The 23,015-nt window shown below is 39.3% G+C and overlaps 1 protein-coding gene across 1 annotated transcript in view; it reads right to left on the bottom strand.

Moving 5' to 3' along the window:
- Positions 1–94: 94 nt before the first annotated feature.
- The window catches only part of LOC131257019 (sugar transport protein 7), a 28,014-nt gene continuing 5,093 nt past the window's right edge, over positions 95–23,015 (bottom strand). The window contains exons 3-4 of the mRNA XM_058258183.1: positions 1,138–1,764; positions 95–662 (exon numbers count right to left, since the gene is read on the bottom strand). Coding sequence (XP_058114166.1) covers positions 195–662; positions 1,138–1,764 — 1,095 coding nt within the window. The 3' untranslated portion in view covers positions 95–194. The remainder of the gene's footprint in view (positions 663–1,137; positions 1,765–23,015) is intronic.

A 23,015-nucleotide genomic window follows, 5' to 3' on the forward strand; every position in this document is an offset into this window, starting at 1 on the left:
TACATATCTTAACATAAAGGAAATATCCTAATTTAGGAAGATTACCCTAATCTCTCTATCCAAACGGAGCATAGTATGGGATCCGGTGGTGGAGTGGAGGAATCAGGTACCTGTTTTAGAGTGGTTGCAAGATTCTAATCAAATACATAATCCTATCAAAAACATATATCGTATCAAACACAAATATCCATGTTCTAGTTACGAAGCTCGGGTAAATCAGCTTGCTGGCCGTTACTATTGTCCAGCTCTTGAATAGGCGGCATTAGTTTCTTCCAAAACCAGTGTTTTCTCCACAGCAGTACCATCTCTTCGATTGGCACTCCTTTCGTCTCAGGCAGGAAGATTGCGACAAAGATGGTCATGATTGTAATCCATCCGGCGAAGAAGAGGAAGATCCCGAACTTGAAGGAGCAGAGGAGTGGAAGGAAGGCTTGGGCGATGACGAATGTGAAGAAGAGGTTGACGGTCACAGTTATGCTTTGCCCTGCTGATCGGGTCTCCAACGGGAATATCTCGCTCGGCACAGTCCACCCGAGTGGGCCCCACGACCATCCGAAGGCTGCCACGAAGAGGCAGATGAACACAACGACTAGTATTGAGAAGCCCTTTGAGAGTTGCTTCTCTGTGCCGAATTTGAGGCCCAGTATGATGGCTACTATGATCTGTTCAACACAACAAGATCAATGGTGAGTGGAAATCTATGGTTTTTCTTCGTTTGAGCCAGCACTCCTTATACAGGTGGGCCATATTCAGATGTTCTCGGCAATCTGATGGACCAATCTTTGGATGGTTGGCTGGAATTAATGGCAATTTTGATTTGGGCCAACACTAGAGGTGTCATGGATGGCTCGGATGGAATAGCTGGTGATTTCATTTGGGCCAGCATTCCTTGTGGTTCCGGTGCAAGCAGTCATCCAAATGGACTTCTTGTTGCAGATGGACCTTTGAGCCATTCATTTGCATGATGACCATCGTCTGGCTATGATTCCTGATTGGGTTCGGCCCACCAGATGAATGGTCCAGACAACTGCATGGTGGGACCGGCTGGTACTAAAAATGCTGGCAACGAATTCGTGCACGTTGTTAAACTGAAACACGCTACATTTCCACTGCATGATAGTAATGGAATCCTTTTACCTGGCATATGACCATCTGTATCCCACCGCCGATCAGCAAAGCCCGCCGGCCCCACCTATCGACGGTCACAATCGAGACGACAGTGGAAGATGCTAGAACTGCTCCTGTCATGACAGAAGAGTAGAGTGATGCATTCCCACCAAAACCCATGCTTTGGAAGAGGACTGGAGCATAGAAGAGTATCGAGTTGATGCCGGTAAGGATCTGAAACATCGGCATGAAGATCGCCATTACCAGCTGTGGCCTGTTCCGGGACTCCAATATGTTTCTGAATGGGTGTTTGATAGAGTTTGCAAGCTCGCTGGCCTCGATCATATCTTGGAACTCGGCGTCCACATGACTGGTGCCTCTGATCTTCTCCAGGATTTTGCGTCCTTTATCTTTCAGTCCCTGCTCGATCAGGCTGTTGGGCGTCTCGGGGAGGAAGAGGCCACCGACGGTCATTAGTAAGGCGGGGAACATGGCTAGGCCCAGTGACAGCCTCCATCCCCATGGGTTGATCTTCTGTGTCCCATAGTTGATCATGTTGGCGGTGAAGATGCCGAGCGTCGTGGCCAGCTGAAACATCATGTTCAAGGCGCCTCGGAGGTGGGCCGGGGCCATCTCTGATAGATATAGAGGGACAGCCTGATGGACGATTGGGAAGGCATGTTAGCAGTCTTTTGAGTATTCTGTTTGAATGGAAGTGTCGTAATGTAAAATCTAGAGGGGAATGATGTTCAGGCCGTGGGCTCATCTGTGATGTGTGAGTGCCATTCAACCTGTCTATTAGATGTGCCCCTCTATGTTCAGGTGGGTCCACACCAAAGGGAAAAACGGGAGACTTTTGGGAGAGGACACCCACCCGTTTGTGGTGGGCCCTCTGCAAAGATTCTATCAATCTGGACTGCTTATCTAAATCTATCAAAAGCGCATTCAGATAATCTTGGCCATTTGATTCAGAAGGCCTTGATATGGTAACATGCTCGCCAGATCCAGGCAGCTCATCAGATGGCTCCTTTGTTTAGGCACCTTCTATGAAAAATCAGGCCTTGATCAGGAGGGAGAGGTGAAAAGTGGTAAGAAATCTGCCAGCCGTCCAAATTCAATGTAAATGTCCGCCCATCTGATTATTGGATCACCCTGATTTTACCTCATGGGTTGCTTAGATCTTCTACATGTTTTAGATGTCCACTCCGCTGCTTGGTGTATTGTGGGACCACCAATTTCCCTGTGGTGGGGCACATGTGTGAGCAGATGCACGGTTAATACTTGATGACCTTTGGGACGTGGATTGGGTGCTACTCCCGCCTGAAGGGCACCCTGATGCATGGGTTTTATCCACACTGTCCGTACGATTTTCCATATCATTTTAGGGGATAAGCCAAAAGATCCAAGGCTCAAGTGGACCACACCACAGAAATCTTGTTAGGGCCCACCGTGATGGTTAATAGCCATCCAACTTCTTCATAAGGTCGTATAGACCTGGATGAAGGGGAAACACTAATATCAGCTTGATCCAAGACTTATGTGGCACGCAAAAAGTTTTCAAAGGTAGGTTTTTAATCCCCTCGGTGTGGTCCACTCGAGCCTTGAAACTACCTCATTTTTGGGTTTGTACCTTAAAAAGTGATATGGCTCTGCAGGAAGATCTATTGGTCTTTCCTTTGGTGATCATCCATAGTACTATATAGCTACGTTCCGGTGCTGCCTCATGTAGGAATATTTACTGGTTTTTCCTTTGGTGTTCATCGAGAGGAATATATCTCTGTTCCAGTACATAGAGTCTCGCGGTAGAACTTTGAATCAAGTTAGATCGCCAGGGAATCTCCCACCTAAATCAAGCAGCAGCAACAGGAACTTCACAGCATAATATCCAGCCCCAACCAGATCAGTGGAACTTATGCAGAAGGTGGCAAGAAAGAAGAAAGACTTAAGGGAATTTCCTACATGAATATCCTATCATGGAACCTCAAAGGGGAGGGGTCTAAACAGAAGAGAAGAATCTTCAAAGATATATGTGGCAGATGTAAGACAAATGTGATTTGCCTGCAGGAAACTAAGGTTCAAAATTTCAATGAGAAACTTATGGGATCCCTTTGGAAAGAGAGACGTGGAATGGGCTACTGTAGATGCTAAAGGCAGCGTGGGAGGTATTCTTCTAGTATGGAAGTCGGCAGCTTAGGCCATGGCGCAAAGCTGGAAAGGAGAATTTGCAGTGTCAGTCCAGTGGAATTTTGATGGCCCCCGGTGCCTGGGAGGGGATTTTAATATTACGCACTACGTACGTAGAAGAGAAATTTAAAGGGGGGAGGGTCACCGCTGCTATGTGATGCTTTTTGCACTGGATTGTAGATCAAGAACTTCTGGATCTTCCTCTGCTTGGAGCCAGATTCACTTAGTTCAACCAACCAGCGATCTCTACTTTGTCTAGATTGGATAGATTCTTGATCTCGGCTGATTGGCTTGAAGCATTTCCGATGGTGTCTTAAACTGTCATTCCGAGACTCATTTCTGATCATTGCCCGTTATTGCTCTTTGTAGAAGATCAGGACTGGGGTCCAAAGCCTTTCAATTTCGAATCGTCCTGGCTGTTGATTGAAGGTTTTCATCAACTCATCAAAGATCGGTGGGCAGGTTTTCAGGTAGAGGGCTACATTGGTTATAAACTCTGTTGTAATTGAAACTTCTTAAAGGAAAGATAAAGGGGTGGAAAGCAATGGACCTCCGAAAAGGGACCTGAAAACTTAAGCAATCCTCTCAGAGCTATAGGCAATAGATGCGATGGTTGAAGTTGGCCACATGTCCACAACAGATGGGATAAGAAGAATCCAGCTGATTCGATAATATTCAACAAGGATGCTTGAAGACGAGATCTCTTGGAAGCAAAAATCGCGAAGCAAATGGATTAAAGAAGGAGAAAAAAATACTAAATTCTTCCATAGTATAGCTTCTGCGCGTGCAAGAGCTAACAGAATCAGCAACATAGTAGTGAATGGTACTCAAATAGAAGACAAGGACAAAATCTTAGAAGAAATCATATAGTATTTTAGCACTCTCCTTCAGGGAGAAACTTCACCCAGGCCTAAGCTAGACCATCTTCAGATAGATTGTATCTTGGAAGAAGAGTGCAAAGGTCTAGAGTCCCGTTTTTCAATTGAAGGAGTGAAAGGGGCGGTGGATTCCTTGGATGGAGATAAGGCTCCTGGCCCTGATGGTTTTCCAATGATCTTCTTCCAAACTTCCTGAAATATTCTGAAGGAAGAAATTATGGATTTCATGAACGAGTTCCACTACAAAGGGAGGATCTCTAAATCTCTTGGGGCCTCTTTTGTAGCACTCATTCCTAAAAATATGGGAGTAGAAACCTTGACAGAATTCAAACCAATTAGTTTACTTAGGGGGCCTTATGAGATTTTGGCTAAAGTTCTGACATCCAGGTTGAGAGGGGTGATGGGAAAGATTATATTTGACAATTAGAGCGCTTTTATATCAGGAAGACAAATCATTGATAGCGCCCTCATTGCATTTGAATGCTTGGACTCAAGTCATAAACCTAGTTCTAAAGGCCTTATATTCAAACTAGACCTTGAGAAAGCGTATGATCACGTTGAGTGATGATTCTTACAATATATGCTTCAACATATGGGATTTGGGGTCAAGTGGAGAGCATGGATGAAGGAATGCGCGGGTTCCGCTTATTTCTCGATTCTTCTCAATGGGTCCCCCAAAGGTTTTTTCAGTAGCACAAGGGGTCTACGTCAAGGTGATCCGCTATCTCCCTTTCTTTTTCTAATTGTTGGGGAGGCCCTATCCAGAATGTTGAGTAAAGGTCAGGAAGAAGGCATCATCAACAGGCTTAGAGTGAAAGGAATGAATACAGTCATCTCTCACATTCAGTTCGTAGACGATACGCTTCTATTATATGAAGCCGACCAGGAGAAAGTGAGTAACCTTCGCACCACTATTAGATGCTTCGAGGTAGTATCGGGCTTAAAAGTTAATTTGGGAAAGTCAAAGATGTTTGGAGTGAATATGGAGGATAACAAAATATGAGAGTTCGCCAATTACTTTGATTGTCCTATGGGTAGATTCCCTACCACGTTTGTAGGTCTCCCGCTTTGTATCGGTAAGCCCCAACATCTCTATGGGACAAGGTTATTAATAGGTTCGAGAAATATCTTACAAGATGGAAATGCAGATATCTGTCTTTGGGTGGGTGACTCACTTTAATCAAAGTGGCGCTCTCGAATTTACCTTTATACTTTATGTCCCTATTCAAGTGCCCGGCTTCGATCCTCTCAATTCTAGAAAGGCTCAGACGAGACTTCTTATGGCAAGGGAAAGAAGAGAGAAAGAAAATCTATCTAGTAGATTGGAAGGAGGTGTGTAAGGAGAGGAAAGAAGGTGGAGCAGGGGTAAAGGATCTAAAAACAATGAATCAAGCCCTCTTAGGAAAATGGATTTGGAGGCTTGGGACCGAGAATGGGACTTTGTGGAACTCCCTAATCAAAAGCAAATATGGTTATTCAGAGGGAAGATGGTGGACAAAGGACTCGTCGCGGTACAGAGCTTCTGCTCTATGGAGAGATGTGACATCCATCAAGAATAGGGTCCTTAAAGGTATTGGCTTTGCTCTAGGTGACGGCAAAAAGATTCGTTTCTAGGAAGATGCGTGGATGGGAGAAACTATCCTCAAAGAAGAATTTCCAAGCCTATTTCGGTTAGCTCTAAACCGTAAAAGCAAAGTTGTGGATTGTTACTCAGTGGTGGAGGAATCTATTGTGTGGAATCTTGCGTGTAGAAGAGATCTCCAAGACTGGGAGATTGAAAACTATATGGCCCTTCTTAATCATATGAATAACTGCAAGCCGGACCAGTTTAAGGAAGACTTCCTGGTATGGAAACTAGACAAAGCTGGCCACTTCTTGGTTAAGTCCCTATACAGTCTTATGGGAACTGACTCCTCTGTCATTCTCGACAACTTGATAGAGCGAGTTTGGAAATTCAAAGTCCCTCCAAAGATAGCAGTGTTCGGATGGTTGGTTGGAATAAAGAAGGTCCTGACAATCGATAACTTGAGAAAAAGGGGCATGATACTCGCTAATGTATGCCTGTGTTGTATGGCCAATGCAGAATCTGTTCACCACTTGTTCATTCATTGCCTGCTCGTCAATTATAAATGGGTAGTTATTCTCCCCATTTTCGGTATTCATTGGTCTTTTCCAGAATCCATAGAGATTTTGCTCTCATCCTAGCAAGGTACCGAACTAGGAAACTACAGAAAGGAGATTCCGAAAATGGCCCTCCTCGCTATTTGGTGGTCAGTATAGGAAGAAAGAAATGAGAGATGCTTCAGGGATATCTCAAATTCGGCTGATTCTGTAGTTGATAGGGTGAAATTCTTGATGGTGGAATCGGCTTCAAATGTTGCTTCTCCAAAGGGATGTAATTTGTCTTTTTTAGGTGAGTAATCTGCTTGCTATCTCAGTGGGCTGATTCTCACTGCTTTTGTAATCCATTTCTTTTTCAATATAGAAATCATTATCTTTCAAAAAAAAGAAAAAAAGAAAGTGATATGACAAAATGAATGGATGGTGTGGATAAAACAATACATCACGATGGCCCCTCAAAGCCTATGTTCCTAGTTGGGGATGGGGGTAGGATAGTGTTGCGGAAAAATAATCAAACATGATGTCAAAAAATATCTACACATGATTAATGCAAGCGAGCCTAAAATGCAAACAAAAAGGACTAAAAGTGTTAAACCAAAATAAAAGAGAAGGAATGCAAATTTACATAGCTGAACAATAAAAATATACTTATTCTATGTGACAACAATACAAATCTTTTTTCTTTAGTAGAAATAAAGACAAATAAAAATATAAGGTTTAATTCTCTTCCACTTGTACAAAGAATTACATACTAAGGAATACTTCATGAGATGAATTAATAAAATAGAATACCTCTATCTAACTATGTCCCTTCTTATATAGACCATATGAGAGAGCCTAACAAGAAGTTTCAGGAAAACTAGGGTCCATACATATATGGTAGAGAAAAACCTGTACGTACCTACGTATGTATGAAATAAAGAGATAAAAAGGGAGAAGGCGTTTCTCATTGGGAGACGTCAACCACATCTCAACATTCTCCCACTTGAAGACTAGTTTATCTAATTGTGTGAAAACATTCCTGATAACAACAAGTCTAAGAGAAGTCTTGCACCAAACAAACTTCTCCCTTACGATAAGCTTCGCCAACATATTTACTATATTGTTGACGGTGTGAATCTTGATCATCTTCCACCACATCACAAACAAAGTGATATTAAACATTAATGTGTTTGGTCTGAGCATTAAATACCAGATTCTTTGCCAAGTGTAACACACTCTGATTGTTTCAATTTTTTTAGCAATCTCTTTAACTAAATAGCTTCATTGCATGCTTGAGTAGCTGATGTGTACTTTTCTTATGTAGTAGAAAAGGTCACTGCTGACTGTAATCTTGACATCTAACTAACCGTACCGCTGGCTAAAGAGAAAATATAACCTATAGTAGATTATTTATTTATTTATTTATTTATTATAATCACGATCTCCTTCATAATCTGCATCCACGAACCCAAATAAATTTAAAATTTGGCTATTATAACAAACAATCGTCTCAAAATGCCTTTCAAGTAACATAGGATCCAACTCACAACAGTCCAATGGTCTTTACCTCGCCATGTATTTACTTTCTCCTTGTTTATGTTAGGGCATTGATTTGAAGAGAGTTTGCAACTAACAGGGACTGTGGTATTGACTAGGTTAGAATTTTACATGTTAAAGATACACAAAAATCTTTCAACATAACCCTTTTGGGTTATTCAGACTTTTTAAGTTTTCCTGTCTCTAAGTACGGTCATCCCAAGAATCTGATTAATGACACCCAAATCCTTTACATCAAATTTCCTATCTAAACGAGCTTTTAATGTTGCAATAATATCTTTGCTAGTATCCGCAACCAATATTCCATCCACATACGATAACAAGATAATAAAACCACTATTATCATAGCTACGAACATAGGCACAATCATCTGCCTCACATCTCTGAAATTCTAAGCTCACAATGAAAAAATTAAACTGCTTGTACCAAAACCTTGATGCCTGCTTTAAATCGTAAAGCAATCTGATCAGTCCATAAACTATATTCTTCTTGTTTTCTTCAATATACCTTCCGGTTGAATTATATAAATTTCGTCACCAAGATTCCCATGTAGAAAAAAGTCTTTACATTCAACTGCTCCAGCTCCAAGTCAAGCATCGCTGTCATACTTAATACAGTATGAATAGTACTCAAACGGACAACCGAAGAAAAAATTTCATTAAAGTCAATTCCTGATTTTTGAGCATACCCTTTTACCACTACTAAGACTTTTTATATCTTTCAACATTCCCGTTAATATTATCTTTCCAGCTTGTAAATCCATTTGTATCCAATAGCCTTTCGCTCTTTGGGTAAATTAACCAATTCCCAAATCTGGTTGTTATGTAGAGTTTTTATCTCCTCCTCCATGGACACTCTCCATTAGTCAACATCTACAGATTCACATGCCTCTCGGTATGAGTAAGGCTTGTGTTATCCTGTCATGTAAACGTAAGCCGTAACATAATCCTTGAGCCAAATAAAAAGTTTTGTGGTTTTCTTCAGTCGACATTGATCACTTTGAGTTTTAACATCTGATATCTCCTCTGCATGCTCTTCATTAGCTCAATTTTTAACAATATCATCAGCTTACTGATCATCTGAATTAGTAGGCTGATTTTGAACATCGTTTAAAGATTCCAATTTAATTATCTCTCGTGACTTTGAGCTTAGCAATTCTATCATTTTACAATGAATTTTCATTAAAAACCATGTCTCGACTAACTATTAACTTGTGGGTAGTAGGGTCCCATAATCTGTACCCATTTGTTCCATCTATATAGAGAAGAAAAATACACTTTCTAGATCCCACATTTAACTTACTCTTATGCTCTTTGTGAATATACACATAAGTGTCACGACCAAAAGAATAAATGAACAAATAATTAACAAAATTTTCAGACTATATCTCTTAAAAGATTTTACAATCTAGTGCAGCCGTAGGAGAATAATTTACCAAGTAATAAGTTATATTAACAACTTCTGCCCTAAAGCACTACTCGAACCTAGCTGAACTCAGCATGCTCCTAGCACGATATGTAAGCATACGGTTTATACGTTCTTCAACTTCGTTCTGTTGTGGAGTGCATATACTGTGTAGTGCCTCTTAATGTCATGCTCACTGCAAAAATCTTTAAATTCCTTTGAGGGGTATTCTCTTCCATTATCAGTTCTCAAATATTAATCTTAAATTATTTTTTTTTGAGGTGTATTCTTTTTCGTTATCAGTTCTCAAACATTTAATTTTATTTCCCTTTTTTTATTTTTAACCAATGCTATAAACTTGGTAAACCAAGTAAAAACACCACTTTTCCTTTTTAATATACAAACCTACACTTTTCTAGAGAAATCGTCAATAAAAGAAACAAAGTACTTCGAATCTCTCAATGATACGAATGGTGACTCCCATGTATCAAAATAAATTATATTTAAAACATTCTTACTTTTGGTAGTAGATAAGGGAAAACGAGCTCTATACATCTTTATAAATAGGCAATCCCCACAAAAAAATTAAATTAATGGACTTTAAATCAGAAAGTAAATTTCGATCAAGAAGTTCCTTTGGTCGTTATTGCTTGCTTATATGGCCCAACCACTTGTGCTAGATTGTAGTGGAGTTTGTCACGACATTAGCAACAATAGTATCACCAACCACAATATCTCTAATCAAATGATATAAATCGCTCATTAACACTCCTTTCGCCACCACTATCGCTCCCATTTAAAATTTTTAATCGACTATTTTCACCAGAAAATTTATAGCTATCTCCATTGAGCTTTCCTAATGATAGAAGACTTTTTCGCAGGTTCGGTATGTGTGATACCATTAAACATATTAATTTTAATATCTCTAATCCTTACAATTTTACATGTTCTATAATCACTTATGTAAATTTTGTCGCAATCACATAATTGATATGTGTATAAACTATCTCTGTGTGGAGTCATATATAACGAAGCACCAGAATCTAAGATCCATTAATGGCTAAAATTTTCTCGTGGAATCACTGCAGACAACACTTCCCTGTCCTTGAATGAATTGTCTTTCTTGGCTAAATTTTCTTGAAAACCCTCTAAATCTAATATTTGATCATGTAAATAAAGTTTGTAATTTTCCTGATTTGCTTTTTTTACTCTATAATTTTTCTGATTATGATAGTGTCGGGCATGTTAGAGTCATACTTGTTGTCAAATGTCTTAAATTTGTTTGTAACTGGGTCTATCGATGATATCGATAAGCAACACTTCCCCGTCCTCGGATGAATTGTCTTTCTCAACTAAAGTTTCTTGAAAATCTTCTAAATCTAATGCTTGATCATGTGAATCAAGTTTGTAATTTTCCTGATTTACTTTTTATTTTAAGTATATAATTTTCCTGATGATGATAGTGTCGGGCATGTTAGAGTCGTACTTGTTGTCAAATGTCTTAAATTTATCTATAACTGGATCTATCAATGATATCGACATACCACTCGATTCCATTGAGAAAATCTCATTTTTTTGGCATTTGCTCGCTGGATAGTTTTGGGTTCAAATTGATCTGATCGAAGATGGCTTCGATCTTATCGATGAGTTGTTGATGGCACTCAATATGACCAAAGCTCCCATCCGACTTGCGCAGTTTCATGGAATTGCAGGTTTTATTTCCTAATTCAGTTTTAATCCTATTTAAGGGTTTGTAATCGAAGATCAAGGTATTGAAAATGTCCTAAGGGCTTTTGGTGAGCATAGGGAGATCAAAGCTAAGATTTTTTGTATGGTTTTTAGAGTGTATTCTCGGATCAGTAAGCTATTTCATATCTTGTAACATTGATTATCATAGTGAATTCATTGTCATTTTGTGCTGTGGTTTCCCACCAAGGGTTTTTTCACGTAAAACCTCGTGTTCTTTGTGTGCTTAGTTTATTAGATAGATTATTATTTAATTCTAACTTGGGGTTGCTTCCATGCATCCCTTTAACAAGTGGTATCAGAGATAACGTTGGGGTTTTGAGTTTTTTGAATTTGAAAACATGTCTTTTAAAGGATCAAGTATTAAATATGAAACGAAGAATTTCACTGGGAGAAATAACTTTGAACTATGGAAGGTTAAGATGAGAGGCCTCCTAGTTTAGCAAGAATTGCAACATGCTCTCCTTGACAAGGCGAAACGTCCTGCATATATGACTGATGAAGAGTGAGATGAACTAGACGAGATAACTATAAACTCCATACAATTGTGTCTAGCGGACAATATCCTATATAATGTCTTGGATCAAAAGACCACCACGGGGGTATGGACGAAATTGGATGGTTTGTACATAAAGTTGTACATGAGTCGAGCTTGGCACAACTCAACTTGACTCAACCAGTAGCTGACCCTAGCTTGAACTCGACTCGATTCGATCCTCGAGCTTGACTGGCCATCTTAACTCGGTTCGGTTAGCAGCTCGGGCCAGTTCGAGTCGAGTTTGAGCCTGTGCGACATTTTCTTAAACACATGGAGTGCACCTTCAATTTCTCATAATATGTAAAACAGTAGTAGCAGTTTACATGTAGTTCATCAACCACTCGATATGCATCATCAAAATCAAAATACAAGGGTAGTTTTATCTTGTAAAGTTTTTTTTTTTTTTTTTCATATCATACCTTTCTCGTCACCAATTGCGCCTGCGGAGAATGTATGCACCCAAAACAACACTTCGTTGAGTCATTTCATCAAACACTCGGTAAGCAACGTCAATATCAAAATAACCGAGTCACCAAACTAATTTGATTCGAGTCGAGGTTCGATCCGAGTCGATTCGAGCTTGAACAAGCTCGTAACTTAGCTCGAACTCAATTTCGAATCGAGTCGAACCGAGCTTTTTCGAGTTGAGTCAAGTGAATTAACTGAGTTAACTTAGTTCATGTACAACTCTATTTGTACATGAAGAAATCCCTGGGTAGCTGTCTGTATCTTAAGAAGTAATTCTTTAATCTTTATATGACAGGTGAGTCTAATATTAATGAACACATGAGCATTTTTAGCGAATTGCTATATAAATTGACGAATGCGGAGGTTAAGATCAAAGAAAAAGATCAAGCCTTAATTCTTTTAATTTCGCTTTCACTATCTTTCGAGAATCTGGTAGACATGCTGATTCACGGTAGGGATACCATTGATGTAGAGACTGCTATCTCTGCCCTTCATGAGAAGCAACTAAGAAAGAAGGACAGTAGCGGAGGTACCTCTACAGATGCGTTGGTTGCGAGGGGAATGAATACTGAAAAGAAGAAGGGCAATTCTTGATCGCGATCCAAATCAAAAGAAAAGGGCTAGATGACGTGTTAGAATTGTACGATGACAAGGCATATGAAGGACTATACGAACCCTAACGTTCAAAATGGAGAAAAATCAGAGAATGCATCAAAAGAGGACAACACAACACAATCATGTGAGGAGGTGGATGATGGTGATGTCTTGACTACATGGTCCTTCAAGTTTTGAAAGGGGAACTTATTGTGATGAAAACACAGTGAAACAGTAATCTATACAAGTTGATCGAACAATAATGAAATGGGTGGAGCTACAACGTCTATAGTGGAATCTATGTCAGCACGATTATGGCATGCGAGCCTAGACAACATAAGCAACAGCGACATGAATGTACTTTCTGATCATTGCTTAATTCTTATTTTTAAAAGTATTGAACTTAATATATGTGAGTATTGTATATATGGTAAATATTCAAGGCTAAGTTTTAAAACTAGAAATCATGTTTGTAAAGGTGTGCTTGAGGATGTGCATTCAGATGTATATGGCTTGTCGCCTGTTGTTTCTGCTGGGGGCATCGTATTTTGTCTCATTCATCGATGACTACTCTAGGAAAATGTATGTTTATTTTCTCAAAAATAAATATGATATTTTCACCACATTTAAAGTGTAGAAGGCGATGGATGAAAGGTAGACACTGCAGAAACTGAAGGTATTAAGGACTGATAATGGAGGTGATTCTCTTTAACGAAATTCATCCAGTTTTGCAAAGATGAGGGGATTGTGAGGCACAGTATAGTGAGACACACTCCTGAGCAGAATGGAGTGGAAGAATAGATGAATTTGTCTCTCTTAGAGAGAACCTGAAGCATGTTGAGTAATGTTGGATTAGGCACGAAGTTATGGATGGTAGCTGTTAACATGGCTTGTTTCCTGGTGAATCGGTCACCATCTATGTCGATAGACTATACGATTCCTGAAGAAGCATGGAGTGGTCATGAGGTAGACTACTCATAGTTGTGTATAGTTGGTTGTGATGCTTACTCCATGTAGCGTCAGTTGAGAAAGATAAGCTGGACCAAAGGGTTAAGAAGTATATTTTTGTGGGCTATACTAATGGTGTGAAAGGGTACAAGTTGTATGAGTGAGTCACATAAAAGATCATAATTAACCGACATATCGAGTTTAATGAAGTTTTCTTGTTTCGCAAGGATGAGTGTAAGGAACTAGAGAAATCAACAGTCATTAATGTCGAAATTGAAAAGGAAGATACACAAATAAAGCCTGAATCGCAGACAGAGGTATAAGAGTAGGTGGAGCAGCCACCTTTCAGAAGAAATCCGCCTATAGATCGCAGATTGCTAGTTAGATACATGACTGACTCAAATGTTGCATTCGCCCTCATTACGAATGAGGGGGATCGGTTTACCTTTCAGGAAGCATTAGATGGTTCTGATGTTGAGAAGTGGATAGCGGCCATGCATGATGAGTGGATTTCCTACATAAGAATGAGACATGAGAGCTGGTGAAGCTTCTAGTAGGGCGTAAAGTGATTAGCTGTAAGTGAATTTACAAGAAGCATGATAGATACAAGGAAAGATTGGTCGTGAAAGGGTTTGCTCATGAGGGTATCAACTTCAACAAGATTTTTCGGCCTGTAGTCAAGCAGGTGTCTATCAAATTTGTATTGGCGCTGGTCGCCCAATATAATATGGAATTAGAATAGATAGATCTGAAGACTGCTTTCCTACATGGGGAGTTGGAGGAGCAGATTTACATGAAGCAACCAAAAAGGTTCGAAGTGAAAGGGGCAGAGAATAAAGTTTGTAGGTTAATGAGGTCATTACATAGTCTGAAACAATCACCTATGTAATGGTACAAAAGTTTGATACTTTCATGATAGGTTAGTGATTTACCAAAAGTGAATATGATTATTGTGTCTATTACAAGGCATTGAATGATGAATATTTCATCGTACTGGTATTGTAAGTAAATGACATGCTTATTGCTAGCCATAACATGTTTGAGATCGATACGTTGAAGACTCAGTTATCAAAGACATTCGAAATGAAAGATCTAGGGTCTGCAAAGAAGATTCTCGGCATAGATATTCACATAGATAGGCAGAAGAGCAGGCTACGATTATCACAAGAACAATACCTTAAAAAGTTATTGGTTAAGTTCGATATGGACAAGGTGAAACCGGTTAACACACCCCATGTTGTTCACTTTAGCATTTCTTCTAAACAATGTCCTACTACATATGAAGAAAAACAAGTGATGTCTTGTGTACCCTATTTGAGCACTGTTGGTAGTTTGTTATATGTCATGGTCTCTACAAGACCTGATATTTCATATGCAGTGTGTGTTGTGAGCAGATATATGGCTAACCCTGACAAGCAACACTGGGAGGCAATTAATAGTTACTTTGGTATATTCGAGGTACAGTAGACTACGTCTTGATGTTTGAAAAGTCTGATGACAAGTTGGTAGGCTATGTGAATGCTAATTACATAGGTAATGTGGATAATAGGTGATTGACTCTCGGCTACTCGTTTGTGCTAGCAGGTGGAGAGATCAGTTGGATGTTGAAGCTTTAGTCTGTGGTGGCTCTTTTCACAACCGAATCAGAATGTATGACGGTGAAAGAAGCATTCAAAGAAGGTGTTTGATTGATAGGGATGATAAATCAATTTGTGCTTCGGTAGGAAGCCGTGCTAATAAATTGTGAGAGCAAAAGTACGATCAATTTGGTGAAAAACTCAGTTCACCGTTCTCGTACTAAACATATTGATGTTTATGATTATTTTATTTGACAGGTGCATAAGGAAGGCGAAGTGCTCCAGACAAGCGTAAATCCAGCAGACATGCTTACGAAGGTGGTTACTACAAAAAAAATTAAGATTTGTGTGACTTTTCCGGGCTTGGAAAAGGCTTGACGAAGATGGTGTTTGCACGAGAAACAACGATGATGATGGAGGCAATTAGAGATGAAGCTTGGAGCTATGGTTGGTGATAATTGAAGACATGGTGGAGATTGTTGTCAGATGTCTTACATTTGTCTGTAATCGGGTCAATTGTTGGCATTGATATACCACTCGATCCCATCAACAAAATTCAATTTTTTGGCCATCGTTGGACAGTTTTAGGTCCAAATCAATCTGATCGAAGATGACTTCGATCCCATCGATGGGTCGTCGATGGCACTCGATATGATCGAAGCTCCCATTGACTTACACAATTTGACGGAATTATGGGTTTTGTTTCTTAATTCAATTTTAATCTTATTTAAGGGTTTGTAATTAAGGATTAGGGTATTGGAAATGTGCTTAGGGCTTTTGGTGAGCAAATGGAGATCAAAGCTAGGGTTTTTTGTATGATTTTCAGGGTGTATTCTTGGATTGGTAAACTTCCATCTCTCGTAACATTGATTATCATAATGGATTCGTTGTCGCTTTGTGCCATGGTTTTTTCCTACAAGGATTTTTTTCACATAAAATCTTGTGTTCTTTGTGTACTTGATTTATTTGATCTCTTATTATTTGATTCTAACTTGGGGTTACTTTCGCGCGTCGCCCCAATAGTACTCGACTTGAGTTTGATTAAACACTAGTGACCCCGGGTGCAAAATCAGTCGTGGCATTAGACTTGTGAAGGTTGACCTGAATATCTATCTACTAAGGTATAACGATTAGGTGATTTGGAAGGGGAGGTTTAGTTATTCAATGAGATCCTTTTACCTTGAGCTAAAGACTTTTCTTTCAATGGTGATCACGGTTCTCAGGTTTCTCAGTGATGCAATAATGGTTAATTAAAATTAAAAATAAAGGACGGATTGTCAATTTTATTGATTTTGAATTAGGATTAATACAATAAACGACAATAAATTAAAATAAACAAAGAAAATAAAAAATAAATTACCTACAATTCTCCGTGCAAACAGGCAATTGAGGTGAATGGCCAACAGGATGTGACCATTATGATCTTTCAAGAATGGACTCGGTTGATCGGGGATTCGACGATGGTGGTTGTGGATATTTACAATGATCTTAAGTATATTGCAGCGATGATGTTGAACAGTAGCAATCTAAACTATGCTAAACTCCGAATTTGTTGTGGCAAGGGACTGACAGAAGTGGAGGGCCTAAGACTAAAATTAGGATGGACAACATTGCGCTGTGAGAGAAGTTGTGTGTTCGCTCAGAGGTGCCCTCAACTCCTCATCGAGTGATATTTGTATAGACTGGGAAGGGTGATGGCCATATCAAGGTTTCCTTGCCGGTACACGTTTTATCCTCTAAGGTTATGATCGTATCTCAGTCGGACTTGGATTCCCCATTACATTCCAAAATCTCCTACTAATTTGGGAATAATCTGTTTCTTGGTACTCCGTTGTCTCTGCGAAAGTATCGAATGTCTCTGTTTTTATTTATTTAGCATAATTGTGTGAGATGGCATTGCCGTACGTATCTCGTATCAAAAGATTTTCAGTCTCGATGGGGCTTTATACACTTGTCGAGCACACTACTCGATCACACGTGCCACTCATACAATGACCACGTGTTCCTCTCGTAGTGTCTCGCTTTTCTCAATCGTAGATATGCATACGACTCTAAGCAATTTTGATTTTGGTAGGTAATGTGTTGTCAAATAAAGTGGGGTCGGTGTAAGAACTTTATGTGGTGGGCCTTACTGATCAACAGTCTGGATTGTTCTTTAGCTGGACTTTGTGATTAAAGTACACCAGTGGGCCCCACTTCAGGTGATCCACTGCGTAGCCTATCTGCGCAACAACGTATTAGGGGCAAAATGCTATAGCTTTCCGTAGGGCTACTTGAGTTGAACTAGGACACGAAGATGTGGAGTGTGGGATTGGGTTTCAAATCTCTCTCCACAGACTCTATGTAAAAGACTGCTGGTTCCCCGATCCTACACTATGACAGAAGCCGAATTCCCATCTATTGTTCTGAATAAGGGTGTGAAGGAAAGGAAGACTGCAGCATTGGTATTCTGGTATTCTTATCTGGTATACATGACGTCTCAGTTAGGTAAGCCGTCCGAACCCTTGATCCCCACATGTCCTATGCACAGACAGATCCCTGGATTTCCGCATCTAGATAATCTTACAGTTGGTATCAGAGCCACTGTGCAGAGACATGGATGATCAGATTCAGATTCATCCATTAGATATTCATATTCATAATCAGATTTTTGAATTTCCAAATTAGGCAAATTGGGGTTTCGAATTTCGAAATAAGATTAGGGATTTTTGAATCCCTGAATTCAGAAATCGAGGATAATTAGGGATTTCAGATTTGAATCCCCAACTTGAGAAAAATTAGGGATTTCAGATTTGAATCACCAAATAGAGAAAATTAGGGATTTTCAATTCAGAACCCCCAAATTCCAAATTGGAGATTTTTCGAAACCCTAAATTAAGATAATTAGGGATCTCAGATTCGAATACTCAAATCAGGATAATTAGGGATTTCGAATCCCGAATCACAAATTAGGGATTTTAGTTCTATAACCCCAAATCCAGACAAGTAGTTAGGGATTTTAATTCCCAAATCAGAATATCAGGGATTCCAGATTAGACCCAAATCGAATCCCAGAATTGGAGAAATTCAGATCCCCATCCCCCATTACAGATTTCGATTAGGGATTTTGGAACCTAGATCTCTACTCCAGTTGCAGTTAGGATTTCAGATCCTTAGTCCCCAATATTTGTACATGGATTAGGGATTTAAATCACTTAAATTAGGAATTTTTCGAACCTTAAATCTAGATGGTTAGGGATTTCAGATTATGATCCCCAAATTAGTGTTATTGGGGATTTCAATTCGAATCCTATATCAGACATTAGGGTTTTTTGATTTCAAATCCTTACCTGTATCTTCCATGGAGGCGAACCTAGATTTCGGGTCCACCATTGGCATCTTTCGCTTATAGCATCACTGTCAGCCACGACACCCATCATCAGGGATGGTAGTGCCATCATAATCGCTTTGATCGACATCGTGATTAAAGGCGACTAGATCTTTGACTAGGTTGTGGATCCATTTGCGGCAAAGGGAATTTCTTTCTCTCTCCCTTCTACTGTTGCCCTCATTGGTCGAAGATTTTGCCACACCTTCAGATTTGAGAAGGATGCCGGCGCCGTGTTCTCATCTTCGGCCATCATCTCCAGATGCAGAGAAATTTTCTCTCTACCTATTTCATGCGAGAATAGGGCTCTTATGTCCGATTCTTTTGGACTTGATTACACCCATTCGAGTCTGCCATCAGGACCCACTTTGTACTCAGGTTTTGCAGACCCGAATTGCACTGATTCAGGCTTCGGTTATGGGCCCTGGCTTCATACTAGGCCCACTATATATAAAACATAGAACCCTATCAAGTATTGAATCTGATGTGTCCACTTATGTACGTTAATGTAAGAATCTAAGCATTTGTCATCCATCCATCATGAGAATGTTATAAATTTAGACTTGTAACACTCATTAATAAAGAGTCCTGATTTGGCCCCATTGTTGGCCCATCACCCATACTTAAGAGTTGATATGGACCATTGGAATATATGGTGTGAAACCTTTCCGTTTGTTTCACTTTAAGGTTCCTTTATTTCCAAAAGGGTTAATATCAACTAACTTATGGGCCGCATCAGACTAATTAAGATATAATCCATAGAGGGGCATGATTATGATCGCAATCCTAAGTCTACATTTGTAGTTTTGGATTCGGTTGTGTTAGCCACCATAGTGACCTCAATCGATGAAAATTTTACAAGTACAAACTTGTGACATTGGGATGAAGAGGATTGCATACAGTTGTGTTCACGTTTTCATGCATATGGTAATGAAAATACAGACGTTTACCATTTGGCAGACACGTGAACGGGTGAAGTAAATGATGCTGGTAATGTAAAGTTGAAAGACTCATCTCACCCACAGGTGTTGAGTGTGTCAGATTTAATCACTGACATCACTTAGCTTCATGTTCAGGAGGATCACTGGCATGTTATTATTACTACCCACGGGAGGAATGATGATGATGTAACATATTCTCACCAGGATGTGATGGTTGGGCCCATCTTCATCTTAGATAATTAAGTTGATGCCTCCCTTAGAAATTGAATTAATTATTTTTTGCCTGATATTTTGTTTACATTCACGAAATTGAGTATATATGTATCTCTTCTATTTCAGTCTTAATTCCAACTAATACGCATCAAGTCCCTGCCCTAAATGAGTCTAATTATACTCAATGGAAGATTGTCATTGAAGTTGTACTGGGCTGCCTTCAATTAGATCTTGCCTTGATAACACCAGAACTGCCAAAACCATCTGATAATGCCATTGAAGTAGAATATAATCGATGGGAGGCATGATTTAGATCAAATGATATATACCTGAAAGTCATTGAGTATTTAATTTTTGAATCGATGAAGGGTGCCATGCCTGAAACAGATAAGGCCAAAACTTTCTTGACTGAAATGGAAAAACGATTCAAGAAATCTGATAAGTCTGAAGTGGGCATTCTTTTGAATAAATTGACTCGCTCATCCTATGACGAAAAAGGCAATATTCGTGAATACATTGTAAATTAGATCGAAATTGTTTCTTAGATCCGTTCTTTAGGGCTTGTACTCATTGATGATCAACTGGTTCATTTGATCATGAACAACCTACCTCCTCAATTCGACACGTTCCTAGTAAACTATAACACTCTAAAGGACATGCGGACATTGGATGAACTTATCACTCAATGCGTCCAAGAAGAAGACATGATCAGGCGGATGGTCAAAGTTCAAAATGTTAATATGGTGACTTTAGGTCAAGGGCATGGACAAGGGAATAAAGTTAAAAGGAAAAGGAAACAAGATTCTAATAATGGATTCTCTGGTCTTCCATCTGGAAACTATGAGAATCAATCTGGAAATGGATCAAAATGCAAACGGGTTAAAGGTGAACCGTTCTTCTTTTGCAAAAAGGCGGGTTATCTAAAGAAAGACTGCAAAGGATTTAAGAATTGGCTCTTAAAAAAGGTAATCATTCTGTTCTTGTCTGTTTTGAATCTAATTTGACCGATATGTTAGCGGATTCCTGGTGGATAGATTCAGGAATTACTATTCACATATGCACTTCTATGCAGGAATTATTAAGGCCAGGCCACCAACTGATGCAGAGTGCTCAGTATACATAGGCAATGGTGTCAAGGTTGACATGTAGGCAATAAGAGTCTATAGGCTTAAGTTGAAGTCTGGTTATTTTTTAGATTTAGTAGATACATTTTATGTGCCGTCTATAAGACGCAATTTAGTTTCAATTTTCTATTTGGATAAGTTGGGATATTCATTTCACTTTGGGAATAAAAGCTTTAGTATTTACTTTAATTCAATTAAAGTTTGAACTGGCTCTATAGTAAACAACTTATACCAGTTAGACTTGATTGCCTCTCACGTCTATAATATTAATACCTTGCATGGAAATAAAGTAGGATCCAAGCGAAGGCTAGACTATGAGAATTCTTCTATGTTATGGCACAGGCGGCTATGCCATATATCTCGTGAGAGATTAAACAGGCTTGTGGGAGAAGGGATTTTACATTCTCTGGACTTCTTTGACTATAAAGTGTGCATTGATTGCACAAAGGGAAAACAGACCAGAACTAACCAGGAGTGTAGGTCTCTTAGAGGTGATACATACAGACATTTGTGGACAATACAGCTTCATGGAGTGGATACAAATATTTTATCACCTTCATAGATGACTACTCTCATTTCGGGTACCTCTACCTTATCAATGAGAAATCAGATGCCCTGGATGCTTTTAAGATCTATAAGGCCGAAGTTGAAAATCAACTCAATAAAGGGATCAAAGTTGTCAGATTTGACCGTGGTGGTGAATACTATGACAGATATGATGAATCGGGACGCAATCCAGAGCCATTCGCTAGATACCTACAGGATTGTGACATTTTCGCTCAGTACACTATGCCTGGTACTCCAAAGCAGAATGGTATGGCTGAGAGACGCAATCGCACCCTAATGGATATGGTGCGAAGCATGGTCAACAACTCAACATTGCCAGAATCTCTGTGGGGTGATGCGATCAAAACCATAGTTCATATACTAAACAAGGTTCCCATCAAAGCAGTGAGCAAAACTCCTTTTGAGTTGTGGAATGAGAGAAAACCAAGTCTTCGATATCTACATGTTTGGGGTTATCCTGTTGACGCCAAAATTTATAACCCATATAAAAGAAGATTGATCCTAGAACCATAAGTTGTTTCTTCATTGGATATCCAGAAAGATCAAAAGGCTATCGATTATACTGTCTTTCCCACTTTATCAGGATTGTTGAGACTGAGAATGTTAGATTCATTGAGGACACTGAAAACAGTGAGAGCTCGAACATTAGAAATTTTATATTTGAGGAACAAAGGGCTGTGACCCCAGTCATAGTCACTTCAGATCACGTGGATATTAATAATGTAGATGATCCTGCAGTCACTGCAGAACACCATATAGAACCTCATGTACAAACCATTGATGAGGAAAATCAAGATCAGACCCAAAAACTGAACCAGTGAGAAGATCTGAAAGAGAGAGAAGACCTGTAAATCGAGACGATTACATCGTATACTTACAGGAGCACGACTTTGACACATGGGTGGAAAAGGATCATGAATCCTTTACACAAGTCAAATAGAGTGCCGATCCTTCTCGTTGGTTTGATGCAATGAAAGATGAATTGAAATCCATGAGGGACAATAAAGTATGAGATCTTGTAGAGTTACCCACTAGAATAAAGCCGATTGGTTGTAAATGGATATTTAAAACCAAGAGGGACTCCAAGGGTAATGTCGAAAGATATAAAACAACACTTGTTGCCAAGAGTTTTAACCAATGTGAAGGCATTGACTTTAAGGGCACTTTCTCACCAATATCTAAGAAAGACTCATTCAGGATCATAATGGCTCTTGTAGCTCATTTGGATTTAGAGTTACATCAGATGGATGTAAAGACTACATTTCTCAATGGAGATCTGAATGAGAATGTATACATGTTGCAGCCCAAAGGTAAATTAAAGAAATCCATCTATGGGTTGAAACAGGCATCGCGACAGTGGTACCTAAAGTTTCATGAAGTAATTTCCTTATATAGCTTTGTAGAAAACACTGCAGATGAATGTATCTACATTAAAATCAGTGGAAGTAAGTTCGTTATGATGATTTTGTATGTTGATGACATTCTGTTGGCTAGCAGTGATACCAGGATGTTGAGTGACACAAAAAAAATTCTTATCTCAAAGATTTGAAATGAAAAATTTTGGTGAAGCTTCTTACGTTATCGACATTGAGATTTGCCGTGACAGAACACTTGGACTGCTCAGCCTGTCACAGAGGGCCTATATTACTAGGGTACTCAAAAAGTATGGCATGCAAAATTGTGCTTCCAAACAGTCGCC

This window comes from Magnolia sinica, chromosome 9, assembly GCF_029962835.1.
Source record: "Magnolia sinica isolate HGM2019 chromosome 9, MsV1, whole genome shotgun sequence".
NCBI lineage: Eukaryota > Viridiplantae > Streptophyta > Magnoliopsida > Magnoliales > Magnoliaceae > Magnolia > Magnolia sinica.